This window comes from Cystoisospora suis (genome assembly GCF_002600585.1).
Source record: "Cystoisospora suis strain Wien I chromosome Unknown contig_2084, whole genome shotgun sequence".
Classification (NCBI taxonomy): Eukaryota; Apicomplexa; class Conoidasida; order Eucoccidiorida; family Sarcocystidae; genus Cystoisospora; species Cystoisospora suis.
In genome coordinates, this window is record NW_027154883.1 from 203 (window position 1) to 24638 (window position 24436).

General features: G+C 54.1%; 4 protein-coding genes across 4 annotated transcripts; 3 read left to right on the top strand and 1 right to left on the bottom strand.

Moving 5' to 3' along the window:
* Positions 1 to 328: 328 nt before the first annotated feature.
* On the bottom strand, positions 329 to 7878 carry CSUI_004467 (calreticulin family protein). The gene is made up of 9 exons (XM_068064658.1): positions 6415 to 7878; positions 5900 to 5970; positions 4764 to 5032; positions 4449 to 4572; positions 3995 to 4099; positions 3532 to 3567; positions 2901 to 3035; positions 1854 to 2083; positions 329 to 1133 (listed from the first exon to the last, which is right to left on the bottom strand). The coding sequence occupies exons 1-9, from the start codon at positions 7256 to 7258 to the stop codon at positions 893 to 895; spliced, it is 2055 nt and encodes a 684-aa protein (XP_067923360.1). The 5' UTR covers positions 7259 to 7878; the 3' UTR covers positions 329 to 892.
* Positions 7879 to 9029: 1151 nt separating this feature from the next.
* Positions 9030 to 12449, top strand: CSUI_004468 (pan domain protein; the record flags this gene model as incomplete). Its single annotated transcript, XM_068064659.1, is given in 8 exon segments — positions 9030 to 9036; positions 9055 to 9166; positions 10332 to 10375; positions 10492 to 10749; positions 10875 to 11132; positions 11330 to 11587; positions 11772 to 12023; positions 12208 to 12449. The coding sequence occupies 8 exon segments, from the start codon at positions 9030 to 9032 to the stop codon at positions 12447 to 12449; spliced, it is 1431 nt and encodes a 476-aa protein (XP_067923361.1).
* Positions 12450 to 13695: 1246 nt separating this feature from the next.
* On the top strand, positions 13696 to 17406 carry CSUI_004469 (wd g-beta repeat-containing protein). Its single transcript, XM_068064660.1, has one exon. It carries the CDS (start codon positions 14468 to 14470, stop codon positions 16736 to 16738), a length of 2271 nt encoding a protein of 756 aa, XP_067923362.1. The 5' UTR covers positions 13696 to 14467; the 3' UTR covers positions 16739 to 17406.
* Positions 17407 to 19980: 2574 nt separating this feature from the next.
* On the top strand, positions 19981 to 21884 carry CSUI_004470 (uncharacterized protein; the record flags this gene model as incomplete). The annotated part of the gene is made up of 2 exons (XM_068064661.1): positions 19981 to 20337; positions 21720 to 21884. Coding segments are annotated over 2 exons (522 nt in total), but the record flags the coding sequence as incomplete, so codon positions are not given.
* Positions 21885 to 24436: the final 2552 nt, after the last annotated feature.

The window sequence follows — 24436 nt, forward strand, 5'->3', positions numbered from 1 at the left end:
CGGAAGGCAAAACACCGAGTATGTGCGGGCGCTTGAAAAGACCATTCATATGCCTACAGCCGGTGAGGTGCTCTGGAAACGGTTCTAGACAGGCTGATAGCACCTCACTGACGACCAGGCACGAATGCGTGCCTCCGTGCCCGGTACACATGACTTTCTCTGGTGAACCTCCGCTCATAGGAGTCGCAAAAGAACCCCTGACTGCCGCCCTCGTCGTCCCCGCTGCTGTTAACACGTTTGCTTCAAGCGTACAAACCGCAGGATATCTCAACAGCATGTCAGTGGTCATTCAAGATAGACTGGAGTATGCTCATCACAAAAAAGCGCGCCGGGATGCTCCTGCGGCGTCGCAACTGTTTCGCGTACCCCAGACAGGCGAGCTAACGTATGCTTAGTCCAGAATGGGCTCACACAGCTACTCTGCCAAACGCTGGACAAGCGTCGAGTAGTGAAGACACCCCGGACCGCTAGTAGCCGCTGTTCTGCCTACACAAGTCTCTATCTGCTGCAATCTCAAGATCTTCGGATGGGTTCAACCATGGGCACCTTCCACCTGCTAGCTTCGAAATGCTGTTGTCTACCCTTGGTGTACTCTCCCCTGAGCAGCCTCTCGGCTGTGTCGACAGAGACCGATACATCCAGAGAACAGCCGTCTTGCCAGAGGCCAGACTTTTAACTGGAAGACGGCTAGATACAGCGAGAGTTGAGCTGTGTTTCTAGGAAAAGTGTTACTTGGCCTTTCTTTACCTCTCAGTTCTTTCCTCAGCTATTCTGACTCCCTACACCGGGTGTTTGATAGTTGAGCCCTCTCGGTTCCGAGAGCTACTCCAAGGGTGCACTTGCTAGGTCCGTAGTTGTGTGCTATCGTCGTCCCCAGAAGCGTTTTCCTTAGTTACTTGTCTGTTTGTTTTCTCTCCCCCCTATGACGAGTTTCTCCACTGTCTCTACCACATGTCAAACCCCCTTTTGTTGCCTGATTTGTGTCGTTGCGTTTCTCCTTTTTTGTGAAAGACACCTGTCCCTGTGATGCTTCAGGGTTCTTCGTCGCCTCAGTCGCGCCGTCTTTCTTAGCCATCGAACTCCAGGGGGCACCTCGGGCCTGTCTTCCTCGGAGTAAGATAAGCAAAAGGGATCTGCGAAGACATATACACAGGTAGAACGGAGCAGTTAACGAGATTAACATGTTTAGCTTAGTTATTGATCCCTACTCTTGGCTGCGCTCCTAGGAACCTGCCTTTTGGGTACGAACACAACGCCAATTTCTTTGCTCCGTAGCGGAGCAAGACCCGACGTTAACCTGCAACGATACCTACTCATAGACGTAGGTACAAACTGTGTAGATCGCACACACATCTAACACTTGCTTGTACTTGCAGTCGAAAAGCTGCCATGGCAATTTCAGGCTCAAGAAAGAGGCTTTGCCATCCATAGTAACCCGGAACAGCCTGCAGCGCGGGCAGGACCTGGCAATGACCTGCACGGGTACTTGGCGGCTCACATCGCTACCCTGTGTCATTCACCGGTAGAGAGCATGCTATACCACATGACGATAGACACTCGCGCATCCTGCAGAGAGATTACCCAAACCTACGGGGAAAAGAGCATATTTAAAGAGAGAAGAGAGAGAGAGCTGTACTCCGCCGCTCCGAAAACAGGAAACTGCGTGTGACGGGCTTCAGGAATAAACGCGATGAGATTTGCCAACAGAAGATTTCCCTTTACCGCCATAGCGTTAGACTGTGTACTTCCAACAGCGGTACCGACACTGGACTTGCAGAGTCTCTGTGTACTGAGAAAGTTATAGTGACCCTCATTCGAGTGTAAGAGTTGATAGAAAAGGCTCGACGACGTACGCTATAGCTGCGACAGCAGCTGAACAGGAAAAGGGCGAGGAGATGCAGATCGAAAGGAAGTATCGAAGCCATATCCCCAGTAAACCGACGATACTCATCGATTCCATGCGCTTCTTTTCTTCCCCTGTCTCCTCTTCCTCCTGGCGATGCTTCTCGAGGTACTCGGCGTGCCATTTCTCGCGAACAGCATTCAATTCCTTGTGCATGACTTCTTCAAGCTCTGCGCGAACCTGGGCACGAATCCAGCAGAGTCATCTGCTAGTATGGCGGAAGGAATACATGTATATGCGGGCTTGGAAAGCACTTTCACACTCAGCTTCTGCCATAAAATAAAACGATGTACACGACAGTGTAGTGTCAGCACAGTCCCATGGTATGTATACGACGAGACACAGTTATATATGTCTGATACATTAAACAAGGAACATGTTACAGGGCACGTAGCGGTATGATGCACTTCTCGAAGTCAGCCGCGGCTTTACGTATGCAGTACGTGGTATTGATGGCGACCAACCATCATTATTATCTTGTTCTGCTGAAGACCAGACCTACACTCCGCTGACAGTATCCACCGGATGCTAAGGTACCGAATGTATTTGCTAGGTGGTAGGCAGATACCAAGTCGTATCAGCATCAAGGATACAGCAAAGCTTGTGAGATCCGTTTTTCATGAAAATCCGGACGCCCACCTATCTGGGATAACGGTCCTGGGGGTAATGGCGTCACTCGCATGCCCACGTTCTCCACACCACCCGTGCCATCCGGCTTATCACGTCCGACGGCTAGACTGCCGAAACAGGCGGCGGGAAGCTGGTCCGGTTCTGAGGAGACCAGCACTTTTCTCAACAATTCTAAAGATCATGTCTTGCGTCTCGGCAGCTCGAAAGTTAGTTTAGACACCCCGACCATGACAGATAAAGGCGGCACCCGTGGTGTCCCCGGAAGGACGCGTGTTTCCAAGTAGATGAACTACAAAGCTAGGTGAGGAACACTGTCTCACAGTCTGCCGAATATCCAAATCCACCACTCAGGCTGCATGGCTCTTACGTCGAAGGTTGTCTTGGCGAACAGCTTTGCTGCTTGGATATTGTCGGCAATAAGAAGATTATCGAACGCTGTGCCTCCTTCTACAGTCCACAGCTCCATTCCGATCGCATTGATTCCCCGCAGTCGGTGAGGTTCCTGAGGCAACCGCTCGTTTGCAGGATCAGAAACAAAACGAACATGAGGGACTCGACGCGGCTGTCGGCTGTGCTTGGCAGTCCCAGAGAAAGACTCTGTATACGGAACCGTGAAATTCATCTCAATGAGACAGGAAGTGATAACGGGTGACCTACTCGGAAGGTAAGCGTATACCTCGAATGCTTGCCGATGGTGTATGCAAAACCACCTGTTCGGACTGTGTAGTCGGTAGCTTAGCTGAGCTACGGGAGACAGCGAGTGCCCCATGTCGACTGACAAGTTGAAGAATCTCCGATCCTATATATACGAACGCGAACGACGACCTCTAGGCTATACACGGTCGACATGAGGCTTACTAGCCACGCGTTTGAGTTCGTGTCTTCCCCGCCGTACCCACTTTTTTGACCCCGTTGTGGATTTGTGTGTTTGAAAGTGGCGCTACACAGTCGTTTCTCTGCCGGAGGCAAGCTGCCACCCCGGGCTCCGGCTGACTTACCTCGACTTTGAAGTATGATGGATTCTTCACTCCTTTCTGAAAGAAGTGCGCACATCGATGGACGAACCAGAGCTTACACTCCACAGACGGAGTCATCGTACCGGCCAGCAACCCGTGTGTACTAAGGAGGAAATCCATCCAGACCTTTCAAGCAAGGCGTCCTCATTCTGGGCGAGATCAGACCCCTGCGTCCTTACTGAAGACATTTCCTTTACACTAAGAGAGAAAGCGCTTCACGCCGACTGTATCCCTTCATTCTCATGAGATCACGGATCTCTCTGGATATTACAGAGGGAGTTTTCCTCGTGAAGATCGAGACACACAAGTACCGCTGTAATATTCAACATATAGACAAGTCCTATGCATAGGCAGAAGTGTGCAGATACACTTCCGTCGCATGTGCGGAAAGCGAGAGAAAGAGCTATCAATTTCGTAGTCTAACTTTCCTTTGAAAAAGACGAACCGTTGTCACTCTCCGGGAAGGCTGTTCGCCAACAGAAATCCCAGTGGTTGCCTGAAGAGTCTCAGGAGGCTGAAGAGGAGGATGCATATCTGTGAGTAAAGAGCCCTGGAAAGAACAGGAAAGTCCGTAGAAATGTGGGGTTTTAGCTAGCAATTGGGACACAGGAGCGGTAAGGACAGCAAAGTTCAAACGCATAGAGAGGGAGACACGCACACGGTCGTACAAAGTGTTTGACAGGAAAAGCCTTATGAACGGAAACAGGATTGGCGGAGGTTAGCTAGCAGAGTTACGAGACGAGAGGGGTAAAGTACCGAGCTATATTGGGCCAAGTATAAGCGGATCTCCGCGACTTGCTTCCTGGTCGCACAAGAGCGAAGCTTTGGCAATACACCAACAAGGATAAGTGGTGTCACCCGCGGCTGGGAGGGATAAGACATCTCGCCCCCGTCCTTACAGATCGAACAGGAGCGTGATTCACTTGAATCTCAAAGGTGTCGTCTGACTTTATCCATAGCGTCAGGAGAGTCGTCAAAGGAGAGAGAGGCAGCTTAGGGGGGCTAACAAGCTGATGTTCAGTCCTGTAGTCAAGCAGAAAGGACAGAGAAATGCAAAGAACTACAGCAGCGCATACCATTTCTCGATCCGCTTGTACGATCTGCGTTTGCTTCTTACACAGTAGCGCACATTAACGGCAGACTGTCTATAGGAAGAAGGAGATCCAAGTACGTCAATGAAAGTTCGTCCCTTCCTTATATTTGTCTCGGCGCACCATTCCCCGGTTACTGGGTTTTGCAGCTTGAAAATGAAATGAATCTTGTTCGCCTCCTGACATTGATCCGGCCCGAACATGATGATATAATCTGTCAAATGATTGAAGGAGCTAAGGTCTTTCTCTCCGGGGAGGTTCAACAACTTCAGGTAACTTCCTCCACACGAGAGAGGGCGTGTCTGAGACACCTCGTACTGAAACACGAAGTCTTTGCCGCGTGTGTCTGCAATTGGCTTCGGCAGCCTAGTACAAATCCCGTGGTGTTTCAGCTGCAACATGTCAAGAAAACAGCAGAACAAAGCCACGATTCATCTGAAGGATTCCCACCACGGATGCTGCTACTCACACACAGTGACTTGAGACGCGGGGCGAGGGGGTAGAAAATGCTATTTTTGGGAACGAGTGAGCTGCCACACCACCTGAAATAGTTTCAGTCAGCTGCCCGAGTACACAAGCGCCATTCGATAAAGCCGGGAGCAAAGCAGAAAAGGAAGGCACAGCCTCAGACACCGACTGCGACAGATGCCCAGCAAAAGGGCGCCTCCTCAGGTGAAGACACTGCGAAGGGCATACAGTGTGCACTGTATATTTGCAACAAAAGCAGCAGTGTGGTCGACGGTGAGGGAGACAACTTCGCCTCAGCTGATAAATTCGGTGTGAGGACGGCGGGGGCTAGATTAGATCTCACCCCTTCTGAATTCTGTACACTCGAGTGTTTTGATGTATGGAGGTAAGGTTCCCGGGAGATGAATGCTGTTGCGGGTGAGGCTGTATGGAGAATGATGTGTGCGAGAAGAGAGACAGAGGGGATAAAACTGGGCTCAGTTTCTTGGGCGAACAGCAGGTTCCTACTCTGCCTTCCAAATTCTTCTGATAACGAATTACTCTTCTGTGTGAGCACGAAACAGACCTTGCGAACCCCTTCCTCAGGTCCAAAGCGATTTACAGACAGAGGAAGATTCCGCTTTTTGGAATATCTGCGCGCGACAAGGGAAATATAGGTAGAAGGCTAGGTGCAGTAAGGGATCGGGGCTGCGGCAGTGGACCCTCGAAGTGACACATCCTACGGCCCGAGTGAAAAAACGAGGGAAACACGCCACAGTATCTGGCTAAAAGAGAACGCAGTGCGGACGTACGCTGTCGACCATCAGAAGTCCTTGGTCACCTTCCAGCACATTTTCTTCTCTAGCCTCGACATTCCAGCGACCTGCCGGAGGAACAGAGAAAAGCAAGCGACGAGAGACGTACGCGAAGAACCTCAAGCTAACAACCTTTCAGACATCGTCTCGCGAGTCCGTAGCATCTGCTTATCTAGCAGTAAAAAGCAAGAACTCCGGTGCAGGTTCCTGGATTACACACATCAGCGTCACGCGCCCCCCGACGCCGCCATGTATTGGCGATGCACACACCAGACAGGAGCTGCGCAGGTAAAGTACTGCAGTTTTCTGCAGAGTTTTCGAGAGCCTGAAGAGTTGAGAGCTACTGTCACTTACTCCCGCTGATGCGTTCTTCGCGTCGCGAGGCACATTCGCGCTCGAAAAAAAGCTCAGTTCGCCTGTGTACGCTCTTTCACGGCAAAGAGAATTCTCTTTTAAGTCGGGAAGTCTCGCTAGACAGACGACGGAGGCCCCACCTCTGACGTGTAGCTCACCTTGGAACTTCGGGTCAGCACTAGGGACCCATCTCCCACTCTCAAGGGGTCTACCCTGAAACATTTCAAGATAGAGCAAGCCAGGAAGATCACCTGGCCCAGCAGAAGAACCCTTGGGAAACTTCTTAATAGCTTGTCGGAGTCTGTTTTGTAGGTCGCTGGCGGCCGCATGCCTATCGAAAAGAGCTGCCTGGTGACCTTTCTTTTCCGTTTCTGGTGTCTGTGCAGGAGATGATCCCTCGTCTCCGGGTCCTGGCGGGGGAGTTTTGGTGTTGCGTCTGGTTTTCCCCCCCCGTTCATTGGTGGTCCCTGATGCCGTTGCTGCTGGTTGCATAAGCAGGACATCGTCTTCTCCCTCTTCAAAAGCGCTGTCATCTACGATGATACCGTCCTCCTCATCCCGGATACCTTCTTCTGGCAAGATATCGTCTTCTAGTTCCTCAGCCATAACCGGGGGAACCCCCATAGAAAAAACACGCCGAAAAAGCGCCTGAGCTGCATTTAGTGGCACAGTGGGCGACGAAGTGGGGAAACTCTCCGAGAAAAGTAAAGCAGCGGGAAATAAAGGGAAAACCCCGGCTTTCGTAAACCAGCGGGTTGAGAAGGGCTGTCGGAGTGGCCAAGCAGAGTCTGCGGGTGACTCCGGTTGTTCTCCTGAAGACTGGAAAGAGGATGGCGAGCCCGACGAGGAGAGAAGAGACGCGAGGAGACAGGCGACAACAAGACGGAAAGCTGAAGACAATAGGTGGGTACAGCTGGGCCCGCATAGACGAGATTTCGACGCCGAGGGAGGCACCCGCATTTTCTCGTCGGGTGCCGTCGGGAAACATCTGTATATACGCATAAAAAGGATCGAGAGAGGGGAGACACGGATTGCGTGTGCCCGTTACTCCTACATGATCTTCTCGTTGTTGAAACAGCGAGGGTCGTTTTTGATGATGGCCGACGGCAGAATACGAAAGGACAGGACGTACTAGTGGAGACAGTTACAATACACCCTGGAAAAGGGGCTGCGCACGAACGGCTGCATCGACAGCAACAGCCGGATACCAAGAGACGGAAACGCCTCCTTGCCGCGTGGCAAGGGAAAAAAGAAAAAGCGGTAATTCTTCAAGAGATGAAGTGGAAGCCCGAAGGCAAAGGTACGTACTCGAAAGGAGGCCACCTTCCGGTGAGGAGACAAGACTACCTACAAGACATCGCAGCGCAGGGGACAGCGACTCGGGAGCTTCTGATGAACACCTGCCTATGCAGAAAGACCGAAGACCGGCAATGTGGCCACGCCGACACAACCGAAAAATCCATGAAAGAAGGAATCTAACGCGTAGCAGAAAGCTGTTGAGTCGCTGCGAAAAAGCGTTGCGGGAGACAAGAGATACCCGTGCTGCCTACCGGATGGTTGCTGTGCTGTTTGTAGTTCGACCCACACAGCAATAAGATCTGTCTCCAACCTGCATAACCGAGCCAAACACTGCTTGGGTTCATGCAATAATTTCTGCTAGCGATCAGCGTGATTTTTCCCTCTTACGGCTGTCCGTCCCGGGAGAGAAGTTGTGTCTACACCTCAGTTGTGTTCCGGCGCAGACAGTATTCCCAGCGCTTTTCTCAGACGAAGACAGGTGCTGTAGAAGAATCGTCGCAGGCGTGTCCACTTGTGTATGTCCTCATATCCGGACCAGCCAACTCCCAGTATTCCCCCGTCAATGATTTTTACCGTATTTCGATCCAGAGCCCGTGATTTTAGAAGTCCGCAACACACCGGTGTTGATCGCGGTGCAACACCAGAGATGGAAGCGGCTCTGCCAGAATGACTCAGACAAGACGACAGCGGCACCCACTACGGAAGAACCGTCGGTGTGTGGGGTTGCTGCCCCGTAAGTAATGTCGTCGGCGAGAGGACAGTTGTGAAGTCAACTCAGCTGTCTGGTTGACAGCACCGCGGCTCCGTCGGTATTTTAGGTGGCGTCGGCCAGGTCTTTATCAGGTGGGCCGCGCCGCGTTCTCGCAGCATTTTCAGCTTTGCGGCTGCCCTGAGCCGGGCTGAAAGCTTTAGCTTTTTTTCTCTCGTAGTGACAGAGGTAATCACCATAGAGGCCTTCTTCTGCCCCTAGCCGAAGTGAGGAGAAGGAAGTTCCCATAAACAATGCACGAGCAGAAAAACAGAGTAACCGAGACGACTGTTTCTCACGAAAGACGCCGGGCCAGCGGGTGCTTACAAGGGTGTGCAGAGACCTGGCTGCAAATCAGGGGCCTAGAAGTTTAGGAACCCCGCAACCGGGGCGTCACTCCGAGGAGACACTGTTCCAGTATTTTTAGCGAGGAATGTTGTGTCTCGTGTGTACGCAAACCCACATTTCAGGGAGATTGGTGGCCGGGGGTGTTGGTATGTCACTGTGTCAGTGGCAGTGTGTACCGAAGTCCGATCTCTTTTTCGCAAGCAGACTCAGGCGACGGCGAGTACGTACCATAGTGATTTTATCTACTAGAAGGAAGAGTAAGAGAAGAAGGAAGGGAAGGATCCATTCACCTGTAGTGGAGGCACAATGGGAGCGGACGAAGGTTCTGAATTATCTGTCGAGGCCCGACGCTCAGCATGCTGGGTAACTCATAGCACGATGTCTGGTACTTTTTGTGAGCCAGGGGCGCGGAGGTCTACGAGCTTCAGGAGTTCTCCAGTTCTGGAAAAAGTCCTTGCTATAGGCGTGGTTCGAGACCGCTCTCCCCGCCTCAACCAGCTTACCTCCTACTGGCTGTAAGGCGCCGGTCTGCCAAATTGAAATGCGCAGACGCGAAAGTCATGGCGTCAAGCAAAAGGGTATTACGGGAAGGGGGCAGGGTCCGGCAGCCCGTCTGCATGGCCTGAAGTTCTCGTCAGGAAGTTGCGTTACCTCTCCCATATTTGCCAAAACCTTCGAGAAGGCTCGCCAACCTGAGACCTAGAAGAGTGAAGCGAGGCGACTCATTCTTAGGCGTAACCAGGTGACGGGCAGGGCTCCCGGGCCAGTGCCCCAGCTCGCTCAAGTAGCACATGGGTAAATTTCGGAGCAATAGACGAGAAATTGTGGAAGAGTGGAGTACGTGGTCCACTCCAGCGTCTCGCGCCAGCCCCTTCTGAAAGGTCAGATCAGCCCGCTATCCGGCTCTAAGCGGATCTAACAGGGCCAAGACGTGGGCCATACTTCACACCGTTGCCGCACCTGACGTCTAGCCCAAGGTAGCGAAGTGCCGCTTCCTGTGTTACCCTGAATAGCACAAAGGCACTGGACACAGCTGGTGGCGCAGGATCGCATCCTACCGAAAACTCAAAAAGACAGTGTCCGTCGGAGGTCCTAGCTGAACGCAGTGTCCCACGAACGGATAGAGTGGGAAAAAAGTCCTCCGGACGGTTTCATGGACCCCGAAGAGACAGGCGCCGCACGATACCGATAGGCTGGTCCCGGAGCCTCGATAAAAAAGGCACCTGCGCAGCCGGCAACGGCGTCAGAGCCGGGTTGCCGTTCTGCCGTTTCATGTCATCACGTTCGGTTACTTGCCAGGAATTAGCTTTTTTCTTCCTTTTGCTCAACTGTGGAGTCACCACCAGTGAGGAATGCGGCGTGCTTGTCTATGCGGCAGACCATTTGGTCAAACGTGCTGTTGCTGCGGGGGCAAAGTCTCTTCCCCGAGTCTGCGGTGACAAACATAGCTCAAGTGTTCATCAGTCCGGCTCCGACCACCCAAACCTCCGAAGGATGGCGCGAAGCACCAAGCTCACGATCCTCGTCCTCTTCGGGCAACTAGCCCGGGTAGCAGTCGAGATCCTGTTGCCGGAGTGGTATGTGTATTGCGAAAGTCAGTTTGCTGAGAGTGGAGATCAGACGCTTACCGGCGATCCCGGACACTCAAACGTCTCTCGTTTTCTTCCAATTTTTTTACAGGAGCGTGGAGCTGGTCAGCGCCGCCCAGGCAGCCGGGTCAGCAAGTGAGTTGCGTCCGCGAGCTTCCACCAGGATTCACGAGCGTAGTGCTTTGTTGCGCAGGTCTCGGGTTCCGGAACCACCTGAGAATAGGAACTTGTGTGTGCTGTGCTCAAACCAGGCTGTTTTGAGGCTGGCGTTGACTACATTGGATCGGACTTGGAAAAGATTGAGGGCGGCCTTATTGAGTCCGCTGAAGACTGTCAGGCGGTCTGCCAGCAGAGCAACGACTGCTTTTACTTCACCTGGGTTGCTGCCTCGAAAAACTGCTATCTGAAAGGGCTTTTTGCCCAGCTAGGCCGGCGACAGGATTCGACTACTGCTGGTGTGGTATCGGGCGCAAGGTTCTGCAGTGATTCTGATCTCGAGGAATCATCATGTGGGTCGCCGCACCGAGCGCACTTCTCTTCTCAGTGCCTTAGCGGTTGAGGGCTACTGCTCGTTCTAAGTCCTGTTACCATCACCCCTAAGACTCCCTTCTGTGTACGCGATCTACGACTGCAGCTTGCTTCGAGCGCGATGTCGATTACGAGGGGTTCGACGTCGATAAGTCGGAGAGCGGAAAAGTACCGGGAGCATGGGCATGCCAACTGCTCTGTCAGCAGCACGCAGACTGTTCCTTCTTCAGCTGGGTTCAAGAGTCAAAGAACTGCTACCTCAAGAGCGCCTCTGCAGCCGATGCAAAGAAGTCTGACTCGACGACTATCGGAATGATCTCCGGCCCCAAAGTTTGCGAGGCGAGCGATGCGCAACCGAGAGCATGTGAGCGTTTTCTCTGGTTTGCCAGAGATGTGGACTCGACAGCCGGTCACCGCGATCAGTCATCTCTTCGCGTTAGTTCCGGATAGAAAAATGTAAACGCTTGCGCTTTGCTGCTCTTCAGCGCAAGGTGAGATTTCCTGCCGTAGTGCCCCTTCGACCCGAGTCGTGTTTTGCCGTAGTGTGTGCTGTCCCCTTAGTATGCTTTGAAAACAACGTCGACTACGCCGGCTACGACGTCGCCAAGCTCGAGTGCGGCAACGTAGCCACCGCCCGCGCGTGCCAGCTGATCTGCCGGCGGAGAAGAGATTGCTTCTACTTTAGCTGGGTCCGGGAGACAAAGAATTGCTACCTCAAGAGCGCGTCTGCTTTGAACGGAAGACGATCAGACTCAACGACCACTGGAATAGTCTCGGGCCCGCGTGATTGCGGAGCGAACAGCGCGCAGATCCCAACATGTAAGTTGGTACTCCAGATTTTGCGAGTGACGTGACTCGGCCCATACACACTCAGCCAGACCGCCAATGACTTCCACAATCACCCCGCCGCGGTTGGCATAAACATCTAGGCCTGTATGCGCAACTTGCGGGGGGTTTCCAAGTGAATAAAGTGCCGTGCCAGGGACATTTTTGCCTGTCTCAGCATGTCTTGAGATTGGCGTCGACTACACGGGATACGACGTCGACAAGCTCGAGAAGGGCAATGTCCCCACTGCGAGAGACTGCCAGCTGATGTGTCGTCGAAGAGAAGACTGCTTCTACTTCAGTTGGGTCTCCGAAGCTAAAAATTGCTATCTGAAGAGTGCATCCGCACTGAACGGCAGGAAAGCCGACCAGTCGACCCGCGGCGTCATATCTGGCTCTAAGGACTGCGCGGGAGGCGATGCTGAGACCGGTGAGAAAACAATGAGGTAGTCTCGTGGCCGCCCAGCACGGCAGCCTTAGGGTATGATTGGGGTGTCACGGCAGCGTTAGGATATGATTATCACAGTCTAGCAGCTCAGAGACGCACCGCTGCACGACTTCTTTTTGGTGGGAGGGCAGGCCACGCTCCTGCTGACTTGCGCCGGTTTGTTCAGCTTGCTACGAAATAGGCGTCGACTACTCGGGATTTAACATCGACAAGCGCGCCGACGGCACCGTGCAGAGCGCCAAAGAGTGTCAAGAGCTTTGTAAAAAGAAGATAATGTGTCTATTTTTTAGCTGGGACGCAGAGACTAAAGACTGTTATCTAAAGCATGCTTTCGCTCTGAACGGCAGAAAAGCAGACTCTACAACCGTCAGCATCGTTTCTGGCCCCAAAGTCTGCATTCAGATCTGACGTGTAGTCCCTGTTCGCAGAAGAGGCTGTCAGACGATCAGAAATGTCGGCGCAACGCTTCAGCAAAGAGCCTTTTCCCTCTGCTTGAGGCTGAATGGATTTTGAACGGCACCTCGGAGCGGAACGCAGCCGTGTGGAGGCCGCCCTGCAGTGCCCAATAATGCCTGGCACGTTACGCAGCGGGGAACCAGTCCAAGGCAGCGACTCACCATGCGCACATCTATAGATGAAACCGGGATAACTCAGGGGCCCTCTCGAGAGGAAGAAAAGAAGCCTGCCTACACCTGCGTTTCGCTGGGACATTCAGGAGATGGTTTGAGGCGAAGCTGTGCGTGAAGGAATGCAGAAGAATTCGTTCCTTGTCAGTGACTGGGCTGCGCTCGGCTGGCATGCTTCCTCGGCGTGGTCACCGGCACGGTAACCTGGTGGCAACCTGTAGATTACATTCTCCGCAACGGTGGCCCAACCTGTCAGCGATGAGAGTGCAACAACGGCTTCCGTTTCTTGGTGTGGTCGCTGAGAGAAACCGAAACCTTGCTGGGTGCCGTCAGCCAACAACAATTTGAAACTTGACCTCCACCACGTTCGGCCCTGTTGACTTGCTTGTCTAGTACTAGGTGTCACCACGAGTATACACGTCGGTGCTGGAGTCTGTAACACCGAGGGTCCACAGGAAATTCACGCTCCGCTTGCACGATGTTTCTAGCTGACCCGGCCTCCAAGCGTTAACAGAAAATCCCGCTACGACCCACGAAAGACCTTTTGTGGATAAGCCTGGGGCAGTCCAAGAAAATGAAAGCCACTTGTGTACTCCCCATCACACCCGGCCGCCCCACGCAGCTCGGCTGCTCAAGGCCTCTCGGGTACCCGTAGCTGAGCCCTGAGAAACCGGGATCGCCAAACCGCCAGATACTGTGGCTGGATACGCAGCGAGTCGAACTCGCAGGCAGGCCACCCCAACTCCTGCCCCTCATGCTGGGTTGTCCGTAGCACACAGCTTCTACTTTGCGGCCTCGCTGCCGGGCGCTTACATGAAGTCAAGAGAACTACGGGATTCGCATGGACTAACGGGACGTGAACAGGCCTTAGAATTGTTTCATAATACGCGACTTGTTACTTGAACAGCGGACTCGAAGGGCCCATGAATATTTTCAGTATCGACGAGACAGTTAAAGAACCAGTCTCCGCATGCACTAGCTGTGTCCGTGCTACGACTATTCAGCACCAGAGATGGTTTCGGAGTGACCGGAGAGACGGCCCCCGCGGACAAGAAACACAAAGAAGCCGGACAGCCCACAAGAAAAAAAGGTGTAAGAACGGTGTCGCACTCACGCTGCCACTTCAGCTCGCGACTGGGACAGCATGCTAAGCAGCTGCGGCTTCGGGCGAAGTCGGTTAAACTGCTCCAAAATTTTGTCGCTACCACTGAATCTGAGTTCTGCACTGCGGTGACAAGGACTCAGTTGCGACCTTTCTTCTCTCTCTCAACTGTCGTGGCTTGCGGACCGTTTCAGGTTTGCGCGGGACACAGACTGTTTGGACACGTGGGGCCAGCCTCTTGTTTCCTTAGTTTATCTTTTGTATCGATTGTCGGTACAGAGCTTGGAGAACAGAGCCGCCAGGCAGGTCAGGGGAAACCTCAGAAAGGGGAGCACATGAGAAACTCTCTAGCCGGACTGCTCCTTGCCGCAAGTTGCGCCGGTTGAACTCTGCTCGACGCTTCTGTGTTTCGCGTGGCTTCGATGTACCCTGAGGGGCTTTTCGAACAGAGGAGGAGAAGGGGAAGGACTCGTACTTAGTTGCGCTGTGGGCAGTCAAACTGTATGGCGAAGGGGAAACAACCGTCAGCGGTGTAGACCGTTGGTGATCGCAAGCACGAGAGAAGGCGGCAAGGAGTTCTTTAGTCTTGTGCGGAGGATATTTTTGTTGTATTCCGTGGCTCCGGTCTGCTTTGGTCCTTAGAGTGTTCGGTCCGACAACTTTCCGACGCCGTTCTCCCACTCATAGTTCCCATTCATATGTGCTTCTGGCTGTCGTGCGGAGGCTTCCCCCCGCTTCGGCCTCCCAGTTTCCACTCTTCAGTCCCGCTGCTTTGGGTCGCTTATCTCGCCGCCCGGCTCACCATGTCGGAACCTGGCTCCTTTTCTCCTCCATTTGCCTCCCTCTCTGATGCACACTCAGGCCCTTCTTATATATCAGCTGAGGCTGTGGATGCAGATGTGCTTCTGCCTCCCGGGCCAGTCGGCCATGAAGGCGACGGGGATGATACATCGCTTCTGTCAGAGGAAGACGAGGATTTTGATCTGCCAGCGGCTCCGCCTGGATGCCGGTGGGTCATTGAGGCACCCGATGGAACTTTTGTCGACCCGGCTGTTGCAGTACCTTCTCCATCGGCCAATTCTTCAGAAGCCCGCGAGTTGATTGGAGAGGCGGAGAAGCGGCTGCGTCTGACTTTCTCGGGGTCCACCGACTCGATATGCTGCTCGTCCGTTTTTCTCGCGAGGGAGAAGTTCGGCGGAAGCTGTTTAGTTGCGCTGGGCTCTTGTGATGATGTCTGCAGACTCTATTTGTTTTCTCCCTTTCAGTTGCGGGTTCCACCACAGCAGCACTCGGCAAGTGACCCGCCCTTCTCTCCATTAGTTCAGGGCAGTCAGCACGAACCAGTCAGAGACGAGGGCAGTTCAATCCGCGGCCCCGCGGCAAGGGAGAAGCGGACGGACTTAGGACGCATAGCACGTTGTCCTGCATCTCCGTCTGCGGCTGTGAGCATAGAGCCCTCTTCTGTCCTGTCGGAAGGGAAAGATACAATCAGTTCTGTTACTTTCTCTTTTGATGGTTCATTGGTGGCGTGCGGATGTTTCGATGGAGATGTTCGCGTCTACAGAGTTTCATCCACACCGCACACTGCTTCTCATTGTGGAGGTGACAGCTTGTCATCGCATGTCGGTGCTTCAGCGGCACCTTCATCGCCTCCTTCCGCGTCGGCCACGAAGGAGGCGGGAGAACACATTTCTGTCCTGGCGCCTCAGATTCGTTTCTCCACCTCTCTCGTGGAAACACTGAAGGGTCCGAGTGCAGATGTCACAGACGCTGTGTTCCATCCGCGGGGGTATGCTCTTCTTGCCGCCTCAGCGGATAGGACAGCATGGGTGTGGCTGATTCCTGCATCGCTTGCGCGGCAAAAGCCGGAAGACATGTCAGATGGTTCAAGGGGAAAGCCTGATGGCACCGCTCGGAAGAATACCCTGCCGACTGCTCAGGCTCTGTCTGTCTTCGTAGGCGCGGCTCCGCTGACTTCATGCGCGTACAGTGGGGACGGAAAGCTCTGTCTTGTTGGCGGGGAAGATGGAACTCTAAGCGCGTTCAACCCGAAAAACGGGGAGGCGGTTTTTTCACTTCAGCATCCTCTCAGAGAGCCTGCGGCGCTTCATCCAACTGTACGAGCGCATGTACCTCTTCGGAATTTAGCAGCTGAGCAGAATGAAGACGAAGAGGGGGCAGGCCCTTCTGGCATTGTTTGTCTCCGCGTATTTTCTGTAGGAGGGAGCACCGGTGAAGAACGCATCATCTCTGTAGGCTACGAGAATGGATGGATTCTTGTTTTACACGAAAACGGCGGGAAGGTTTTAGTCAGTGCTGCGGCTCACAGCGGTCATTCGGTCGAAGCGATAGAACTCATCGGCAGAACGAGAAGCGGGACCAGTGAAGGAAGTGAGAGCGCGGATGTGGACGCTCAGAATCGACACTGGCTTGTTACTGGGGGACTGGATGGATACGTGCTGGTTTGGGACATTGCGAGGAGAACGGTGAAGCACTCCATTTCTGTGAATAGCCTTCCCTCGCGAAGAAACCAGGCTTCCCGGAGGAGGTCAGTTCAGAAGGCAAGCGTCGAGCTAAGAGATACTCGAGTGGGTGTCAAGGAAAGTGAAGCAGACGACAGATCAGATCCAAGCGTTGAAGAGGACATGTCTGCTTACGAGGAAGCGGGAGTAACTAAGATCTTAGCTCACCCGGGAGGCCTTCCAGTTTTCTGTGTTGGTACGACAGACGGCCGAGTAATTCTTTTGGATGTCCGGACTGGTGACGACTTATGTGTTTGGGCGGCTCACGAAGGAGCTGTCATGGAAATACAAGATATTTTTACGGAGGTCGGGGAGGCTAGCAAGAATGGTGCACAACAGGACCTCTGGGGTGTTGTAACCGCTGGCGATGATGGTGCGGGTAGGGCGTGGGCGATTCAGCCGCTTGCTGAGCTGGCAAAGAACGTGCAGCAGCTTACTGCTGGATAAGGAATGGCCACAGAGACATGATATTCCTGTTCGGTCGGGACGGCGACGCAAGATCTGGGTGTTCGAAAGGCAACAGGAGACCCGACCAGCTGTGGCGCTCTCGTGTCGGCCCAGCTGTCGCAGCAGCGGGGACGTGATCGGAGTTGTACGCTGTTTTTCCTTCGTTGTAGTTGAGTGTACCATTCTGCCACGACTTTATTGTCAATAATCATGTCTCCCCATTCTGCGCTTGCCAGGTTGTGATTCGGGTAAAGGCAGCAAAGTGCGGATGAAGAAGACTATAGTTTTTTAATTTCGCAGCTGCAAACTGCAGGCACAGTGCGTCCTGCGGCCTTCTCGGTATCGAAGAGAAATTTGAATCTGTCTGTCGTTTGTCGGCCCCGTGCCTTGCGAAGCGTTTCTTCAACTTTATGATCTTCGGTAGTTGTGACGGAGTCTAACAGATGTAGGGTCTCGGAGCTTAACTCTGGGTCAATTTAGGATCGACGTGGGAAGTTGATCTAGAGTCTTTGTGAATGGAACGGAGAACCCTTTACGTTTCCTGTGGTTGGCAACCACAACTGGACGCTGTACTAACTGAGTCAAGAGGAGCCCTTGCTCCCTCAACTTCAAAACTCAGATCTTGAGCAACTCACCTGGCGTAGTCCATGCAACACTCTCGTGGGACACTGTAGGTCATGAGTAAGGGGACGTGAACGGTGCTGTTCACTGTTGCGAACCCTGAACCGGAAACACCCAGATTTCTGCATGTTACGCTCGGGCGGCTATCTGCCTTTGCTTTCTTTTGGGGACATGTTGAGCGTCTTCGGGCTTCCCGCGTTACCTTGATACATGCGAAATACCGTACCAAATCTGTGGACGTGTAGCTGCAGTGATTTCCACTGGCGACTACTAGGCGTGCGACAGTTCATTTTTCACCTGCTGGAACGGCCAGCCCGCAGAGGTGGCAAGGGAACAGCGTCCGGGTGGCACCTCTTCAGAGTAGCAACCGCCGGCAATGATGTCGGGTAGGGCGCAAAGAATGACACCGCGTAATCTCCGAGGTTAATCCTGCAGTGCGGACTGTGTGACCACTCGCGGTTCTTGTCTAAGGACGCTAGCTTGATCGCCAGATGCGAAAGTTGTGAGACACAAGGTGCATGCCGCCTCGGAAAACCGGGCATTCTGGCCACAGACTGCGGCCCGAGCAGCAAGAGCGGTCCGCGTGTGGGTGCCCCTCGCTCGCTGTTGCTGGACGGTGGTCAACTGAGGCAAGGCTTCGGCAGCGTGAGTAGCTGCGACGGTGTTTGTCACGTAGTTCAAGAGTCAGAAATACAGGTCAGAGCAGTTTAGACTGGAATCCTCATAGCACGCTACTCCAAGTGACTGTCACCTGCGCTCCTACGAAGTGTCAGTGAAAGTCCACGGCCGCACAAGTCACTAGTTGCACGGGTGGGCCGGGTACCCGACATGTCCGACCACCGCCGCTGCTTTCACGCGCAAATGAACCTGCAAAGTGTCACATTGCCTGCATGTGCCTGGGGTTCGTGTTTCAGTCTACGAGGACAAAAGGATCCCGCCGCCGGTGGAGCTGCTCTCTTACTCGAAAGAGAACACGCGTTGTTTCGTGCAGACGTATCACCGAATGCTCGGCAGTCGTGTTAGTGCACCCTCATCATGAGTCAGATGGTTTTTCCAGTGGCCGGACAAGCTGGCGGTCTCGCAGTTCTTCGGAGAAAGGCCAGCGAACTAATATGTGAGCCCCAAGAACTAGTGACGTCAGGAACCCCTGGCCCTGGTGCGAAGGCTGTTGCCTTCAGCGTGGCCTTTGCGCATTCTTTTTCCCTCGAAGTGTCTGGGGTGCTGCCCGAACCTCCTCTCTCGTAGCCATCCGGGAACGCAGGTACATTTCTGAGGTGTGTATGGCGCTTCCGGCTACAAAGTTCTCACCGTCCACCGACTCGACACTGCATACTTCCAGCGCCCAGCTTGCTCTCTCGCAGGCTACGCGGGAGCCTCCGTCCTCTTGTGTTTTTCGTTGGTGACCCGGTCTCAGCCGTATGGCATGAGGTCTACAACTTGCCTTTCTTAGCGGATCGTCACCAGTTTGAAAAGGGAGCCTCTTCAGCCGCGGCTAAGCACCTTTGAATCCCTCGTGGCGAATGAATATGGTCTCAACTTGCATTGTTTTCCGCTGGCCCTCACTTCCAGTAGTTCAGGGGTCACTCTGGCGGGCGGTGTAAGGCGGGCTAACGAAGAGGAAGCGAGCCATCTGTGCGGATTTGGCGGGACGTGGCCCACACCTTCTCTCGTTGACTGCTCGCTTGTTTTCTGTGGGGCTGGTATGCAGCTGACTTAAATCTCGCCAGGAACGTCCTCTTCAGTAGCACTTCCACTCGGTCGCTCCCTGCGGACGAGACGCTCAACAGAATCAGAACGCTGTTGCGGGAATCTCAAGCAAGCAGCTTTTTCGCGGCGCGCTCCACCAAAGAAATACGTAAAAAAGTCCTGGCAGCACTTTTTGCGCAGCCTGGCCATAGTGGCAGGCACTTCTCAGGCAGCGATGTTTGCCAAACGTGATTCCACTGAAACTATACCGGCTCGACATCCTGGGGCAGTTGGCGTGCAACAGTTATTTTCCACTCTGCAATGCCCTGACTGGCCTGTAGCTATTTGCTCTCTGTCTGAGGCTGCTTGGGCTTTTCCCACTCTCGAAGAGCGCAGTTTATGAGTTGTGTTAGGGTGGTGATCTAAGGTTTACGTTCGCGTTCACTCCCAGTGTGGTTCGGGGAGGTGTGTCATGTCACAAGGGCCTGCTCGGCCTCGTCAGCCCTGGTGGCCAGCGGTTGTTCCCGTTTCAAAGCCACTCCAATGTCTACACGCAGGCTGGGCCCGTCCCCGTAACTGTAGACTTCAAAAACAGCGAGCGCTGCCCGACCTCCGTAGAACAGTCACTGAGCGGATTCCTGGTAATGTCGGGCGAAGGACGGGCTCATGCCGAGTGTTGATCGGCAACCGGAAGCGCCCACCGCGCCGGGCTGCAGCTGGTCGTTGGACTTGCATCGGGATGAATAGGATCGGAGCATGGAAGCGAGATAAATGAAACTAGTCAGGCCCACACCTTCCACCAGTCACTTTACTTTGGTTCCCGGGGTCCTGAGAAGGACTCAAGCTCCGTTCTGATGAACTCTCTTCGTGCAGGAGGAGGCGTGCAGCTGTGTCTTCGTTGATCCGCGTGTGGTGCCCCGCTAGTCGTGCTCAGGACCCAAGTCGTAATCGAGGGACTCCGGCACTTCATTCTTGTCAAGCAATGGACGAGGCAGGCGAGCCAAGAGACGAGCGCCTCACGCCATGGGTCGGCGCGGCATAGGCGCGAACAGCCATACACGTGGCGGCCTTCCCGCCACCACCCGGGACCCCGGCTTTCCCAGAGAGCCCATCTCTCTGCCAGGTGGCGGCACGCTTGCGTCCTGGAGACCAGGCTGTTAACTACACTGATGAAGCTCGATATGCTGCAACCCGGGAATGACAGAGAGTGCGCGTCCAGTGCAAAGCGTCGCTCGAGTAACGAGGTGGGCTTGCTCATGTTGCTACAGGACCAAGCTGTTGGAGGCTTCCTGGTAAGATCCCGTGTTTTTGTAGGACGCGACAGAAAGCTGAGGGGTGGAACGCGGGTGTTGCTCAGGCGAGGAATCTCAGACAACTCACATTTTGACCACTTGAATCCGCTGCCCCCGACCGTGAATGAGCTGGGACCCGGCGATAGCTTGGTGTCGGGACAGGTGCACATAGAGTGGCACCTCAGTTGGCAGTAGTTCTGGAAGAGGGAATCAGAGGAATAGAGACTGCAGCTGGGGTTCGCGTCCCCTCTTAGTAAGTTATCTTCTCCGAGACAGGCCTGTCCAAACCGAGTTCCACATTTGTGCAAGCAACCTTGGCAACTTGCTCTTACCTCGCTTAGTGGTGCAAGGGTTCTTCGCGCGTACGCCCTGCACGCCAAAATGGCTTCGTGTGCTGTGCCGACCTGAACACTCTGTATCATTGCTCCAGAAAGCCGTCGAGTGTATGGCCAGAGCTGACGTGGAGCGAATCACTGACGGAGCTGCCGGGCGAGTCGCCACGATAATAGCGCCACCTACATCTCACGGCTCGCAACCCGTTGAAGAGTCTTCGAGACGGGCCCGGGGCAGTCGTCGAGCAAGAGGACCAGGAGTAGCTTCAACTTCCCCAGTGTTGGTGAGCAGTCTAGCACCTCCTTCTGCCTGAGTCAATTACCTCAGCTTCCATCCTTCCCACAATGATAACAGTGAGGATCCGGAGAGACATAACTTCTTTGACTCGGTCCTTTTCCTGTCCACACTACGTAGAGAACCGGCAGAGAAAAAGAAGGAAGGAGTGTGCTAGAAATCGGGTGAGCAGATCTTCACGGAGGAGTATGAAAAGTATGGAAAATATGCAAAAGTCTCAAGGGAGAAGACACTTGAATGTCTAGGCCCTTTGGGCGAATCGACGTTTGGATGGGCACCTGCTCCAAGTGTCCTCTGAGCTCCTCGTTCCTGGGCTAGCTGTTAACTTGTGGCTACCAACGTAGCTGATCACGAGTCACGAAGCTGTGTGACCGGTGAAGGGCATGACCGATTTGCGGGTGACAGCAGTGCGCATCTTGTCGCACCAACGCAGTTCACTGGAATGCAGCACTTCTGTGACGTGAGCGGATAGGGATGTCCCGAACATGTACAAGAGTTTGCAGAGTCACGGTCCCTCATGGCAGTCTCTAGCAGCAGTCGAGGGGAAAAGAGTTTTTTCCTGGTGCGTTTTCTATTGCGTCGTACGCTCCTCACGGGTGGAAGCGCCCCCGTGTCCGCTCTTTTTGCACACGATCAGACTGGGGAAGCAGTTTTGCCACTCTTCTCTCCGTTAAATTTTGTGCTTAGCTGTTCTTTTCACCGGCGCCTTCACTGTCATTGCTCGTTCTGAGTACTGGTTGTCGGGTGGTGTGCAGGCATGCACTCCGCATCATGGAAAGCCCCTATTACACGTGTGCAGCGAGGAGATGAGCGACCTCATCGATCAGCTGACAGGCGCTCACCAAATCTGCACCCTATGGTCTCAAAGCTGCCTCGTCCTGGGAGACCGGCTCTCTGGAGACAGCTGGGGACAGAACTAATCTCCAAAGGGCCAGACAAACGCTTTTCAGTTCAGTCCCCTTACCCATGCACTCCAAACCGTCCCTCTTCAGTTGCTACGTCCACCGGACGAGAATTGTTTCGCCGACAGTTTTAGAACAGAGCAGGTCACGGCGTCTGCAGCTATGAACTGCGTGCCTCCGTCCTTTGCCACGCGGAGGAGACTTCCAGCTGTGGCTATCTGCGGCCGGGAAAAACAAAAGGGTTACTCGAGAGAAAACTTGGCGGGGCTGCAGATGAGAAGCTCGTGGCCTTGGCCGCCCAGCAAAAAGTGATTTCGGAGCGCCTGTCGCCCAGAGAAGGGGCGGGAGTTAGCTGTTCTGTCCAGTATCGCCGTGTGCAGTGGGTCACGGAGTGTTTCAAGCCCCCTTCTTTGCCCAACCCCAGGCGGGAAACGAGCACCCCAGGCTGTAGGGCCGGCGTCGCCGGACAGCCGCGTGCTTCGGCATCTCGCTCCCTCGATGACCNNGCCCGGGTCACTCGCATCCCTCACCGCGAACACCGGCAACCGCCAGGTTGTCCTGTCTCCGCCACTCGGTCCCGACTGAAAACCGTTCCTCTCGGTATCATGGTTTGGTCAAAGAATTGCCGGTGTCATGCTTTGGTCATAGAATGCCACCCGGCGGTTACAATGGCCTACACCCAGCCGGTACGAGGGTTAGAACGGGAGAGGCACCGCAGCAGTGCTTCGGCATTCTGAAGCCTGGTGGAGGCCCCGCGAACTCCTTGCATAGGACCGGCAGGAAGCATGAGATTAACTCCCACCCGAGCTGACTTGCGCACGGACTGCTAAAAAGGGCGGGTCGCTGTGTGGTAGTCGGTCGCGACACGAACCTTCACCGGTCTCCCAGATTCCTGGCAAACCCCAAACCGTGAACGGCACTTTACTACCTTGACATGATTACTTCCCGTCCTCGATGCACCTGCGATGGATGCATGCTTAGTCTCTGTCAGAGGCGGATTCCTCATCTCTTGTGGATCTCATTCTTTCTTGGCTGCTGTGGCTAAGAACTGTGTACGGTAACTCCTTGATCGCTGTCGCAGTCGGCCTCCAAAGAAAAAAAACACATATAGATAGAAGATTCACATGGATCGTCACCTGGGCAGAACCCTTCTTTTCGCGAAGCTGAATCTGACACATTGCGCGAACCTGCAGGCCTTCAGCGAAGGAGGTCACTCATGTTCAAGAAGAAGGAAGAGGAGATGAGCGGAGCAAATAATTATCTGCCAACGTAGAGTCTCCGCATGCACGGGTGTACAAGTGAGGCAAAGGCCAGAAAAGCCAGGGAGAGCAGCGTGACACGTAATATCTTGTTCTATCCCCTTCAGTCGTTCCTTGCGCCGTTCTGCGTTTTTCTACTCGGACTACCCTTCTCGCGCGCGGCGGTCAGACTGTGCGTACACGGGAGCGGACAATTAGACCACGGTGGCTAGGCTCGACTCCGAGCGAGCCGCTAGCCCTCGCTCCAGCCTCCAAGGTCTGATTTCTTCTCGGTTTGCCCCGAAATCCGAGGAGGCCTTCTTCAATACAGTCTTTGTTTCCTAATGTCTGTGCGTTGCCTCTGTCGCGAGGCTTAGCGGTTGTTTGGTTACTGGTGGGCAGAACCAGATGCGACAGGCGGGACAAGGTCGTCATATCTCCGGCGTCGCCACGGTACAAACAGGCATCCCAATCACGAAGATTGATCCCAGGACCTGCGGCTGTAGCAGTGAGGGGTTGATATCAACACCGCGTGCTGCTTCTGTTGAAAGCAACTTTCTGTTCGTCTATTCTGCTTTCTCCGGGCCGACCGATGCTTTCTAGTGACCTGGTGTTCGACACTTTCTTGTACAGGAAGAAGTTTCACCTGGAAACTGTAGGTAGCTTCTTATACTACTGTGAAAACGTCGTCCTAAGAAAGCCGAACTGGACCGACCTGTACTGCAGTGCGAGTAGAATTACATCCGAGATCAAGCAGCGGCAGCGTCGCTCTCGTCTGCCTTCGCCACCTGCAAGCGTGGACTGCAGCAGTTGTTCGACTAGTGAGGGCACTGTGACAGCCCCTCTGTCGGCGCGATGTCGACAAGCAGCGGTGAGTACATGAAACGAGGAGTGTCAGGGTCTCACTGATAAACATGCCTGTTGCTTTGAGAATCACCTCCATACACCGAACTTCTCTACTTAACAAGTCGGTGAGGCAGACGGGTAGCTGGTACGGGTGGACGACCTTGTTAGGCTTGAGACTACAGCGAGGACTGCGTTGTGCTTTTCTGGAGCGGGAGGCGATAGCAGGGCCATCTCCCTTGATCAAATGATTTGCGCTACTATGCAAGAACGCAGAATGGCCGAGTGTGTTGTGCCGGTCGAGGCAGCCGCGACCGCACTGGTGCCGAGTAGCCGCAGAATCAGGGTGTCTGCCCGGGCCGGACCAGTGAGAAGTGTGCCGGTAGCGGCAGGAGCTGTCCGAGGTACGGAGTGCTGAGGCGCCTGCGGCTGTAGCGGTTTCTACCCGTTGCGGGAAGGCACTGGGCCTGCGGAGCAGGCAGGGAGTGT

Excerpts from the sequence above, each read along its gene's own strand:
- CSUI_004467 (XM_068064658.1), bottom strand. The coding sequence starts at position 7,258 with ATGCGTATATACAGATGTTTCCCGACGGCACCCGACGAGAAAATGCGG. Across the intron at positions 3,568-3,994 it reads CTTCCCGGAGAGTGACAACG|AAAGGAGTGAAGAATCCATC; the intron begins GTTCGTCTTTTT and ends CACTTCTTTCAG. Across the intron at positions 1,134-1,853 it reads GCTGCTGTCGCAGCTATAGC|ATCCCTTTTGCTTATCTTAC; the intron begins GTACGTCGTCGA and ends ATGTCTTCGCAG.
- CSUI_004469 (XM_068064660.1), top strand. The coding sequence starts at position 14,468 with ATGTGCTTCTGGCTGTCGTGCGGAGGCTTCCCCCCGCTTCGGCCTCCC.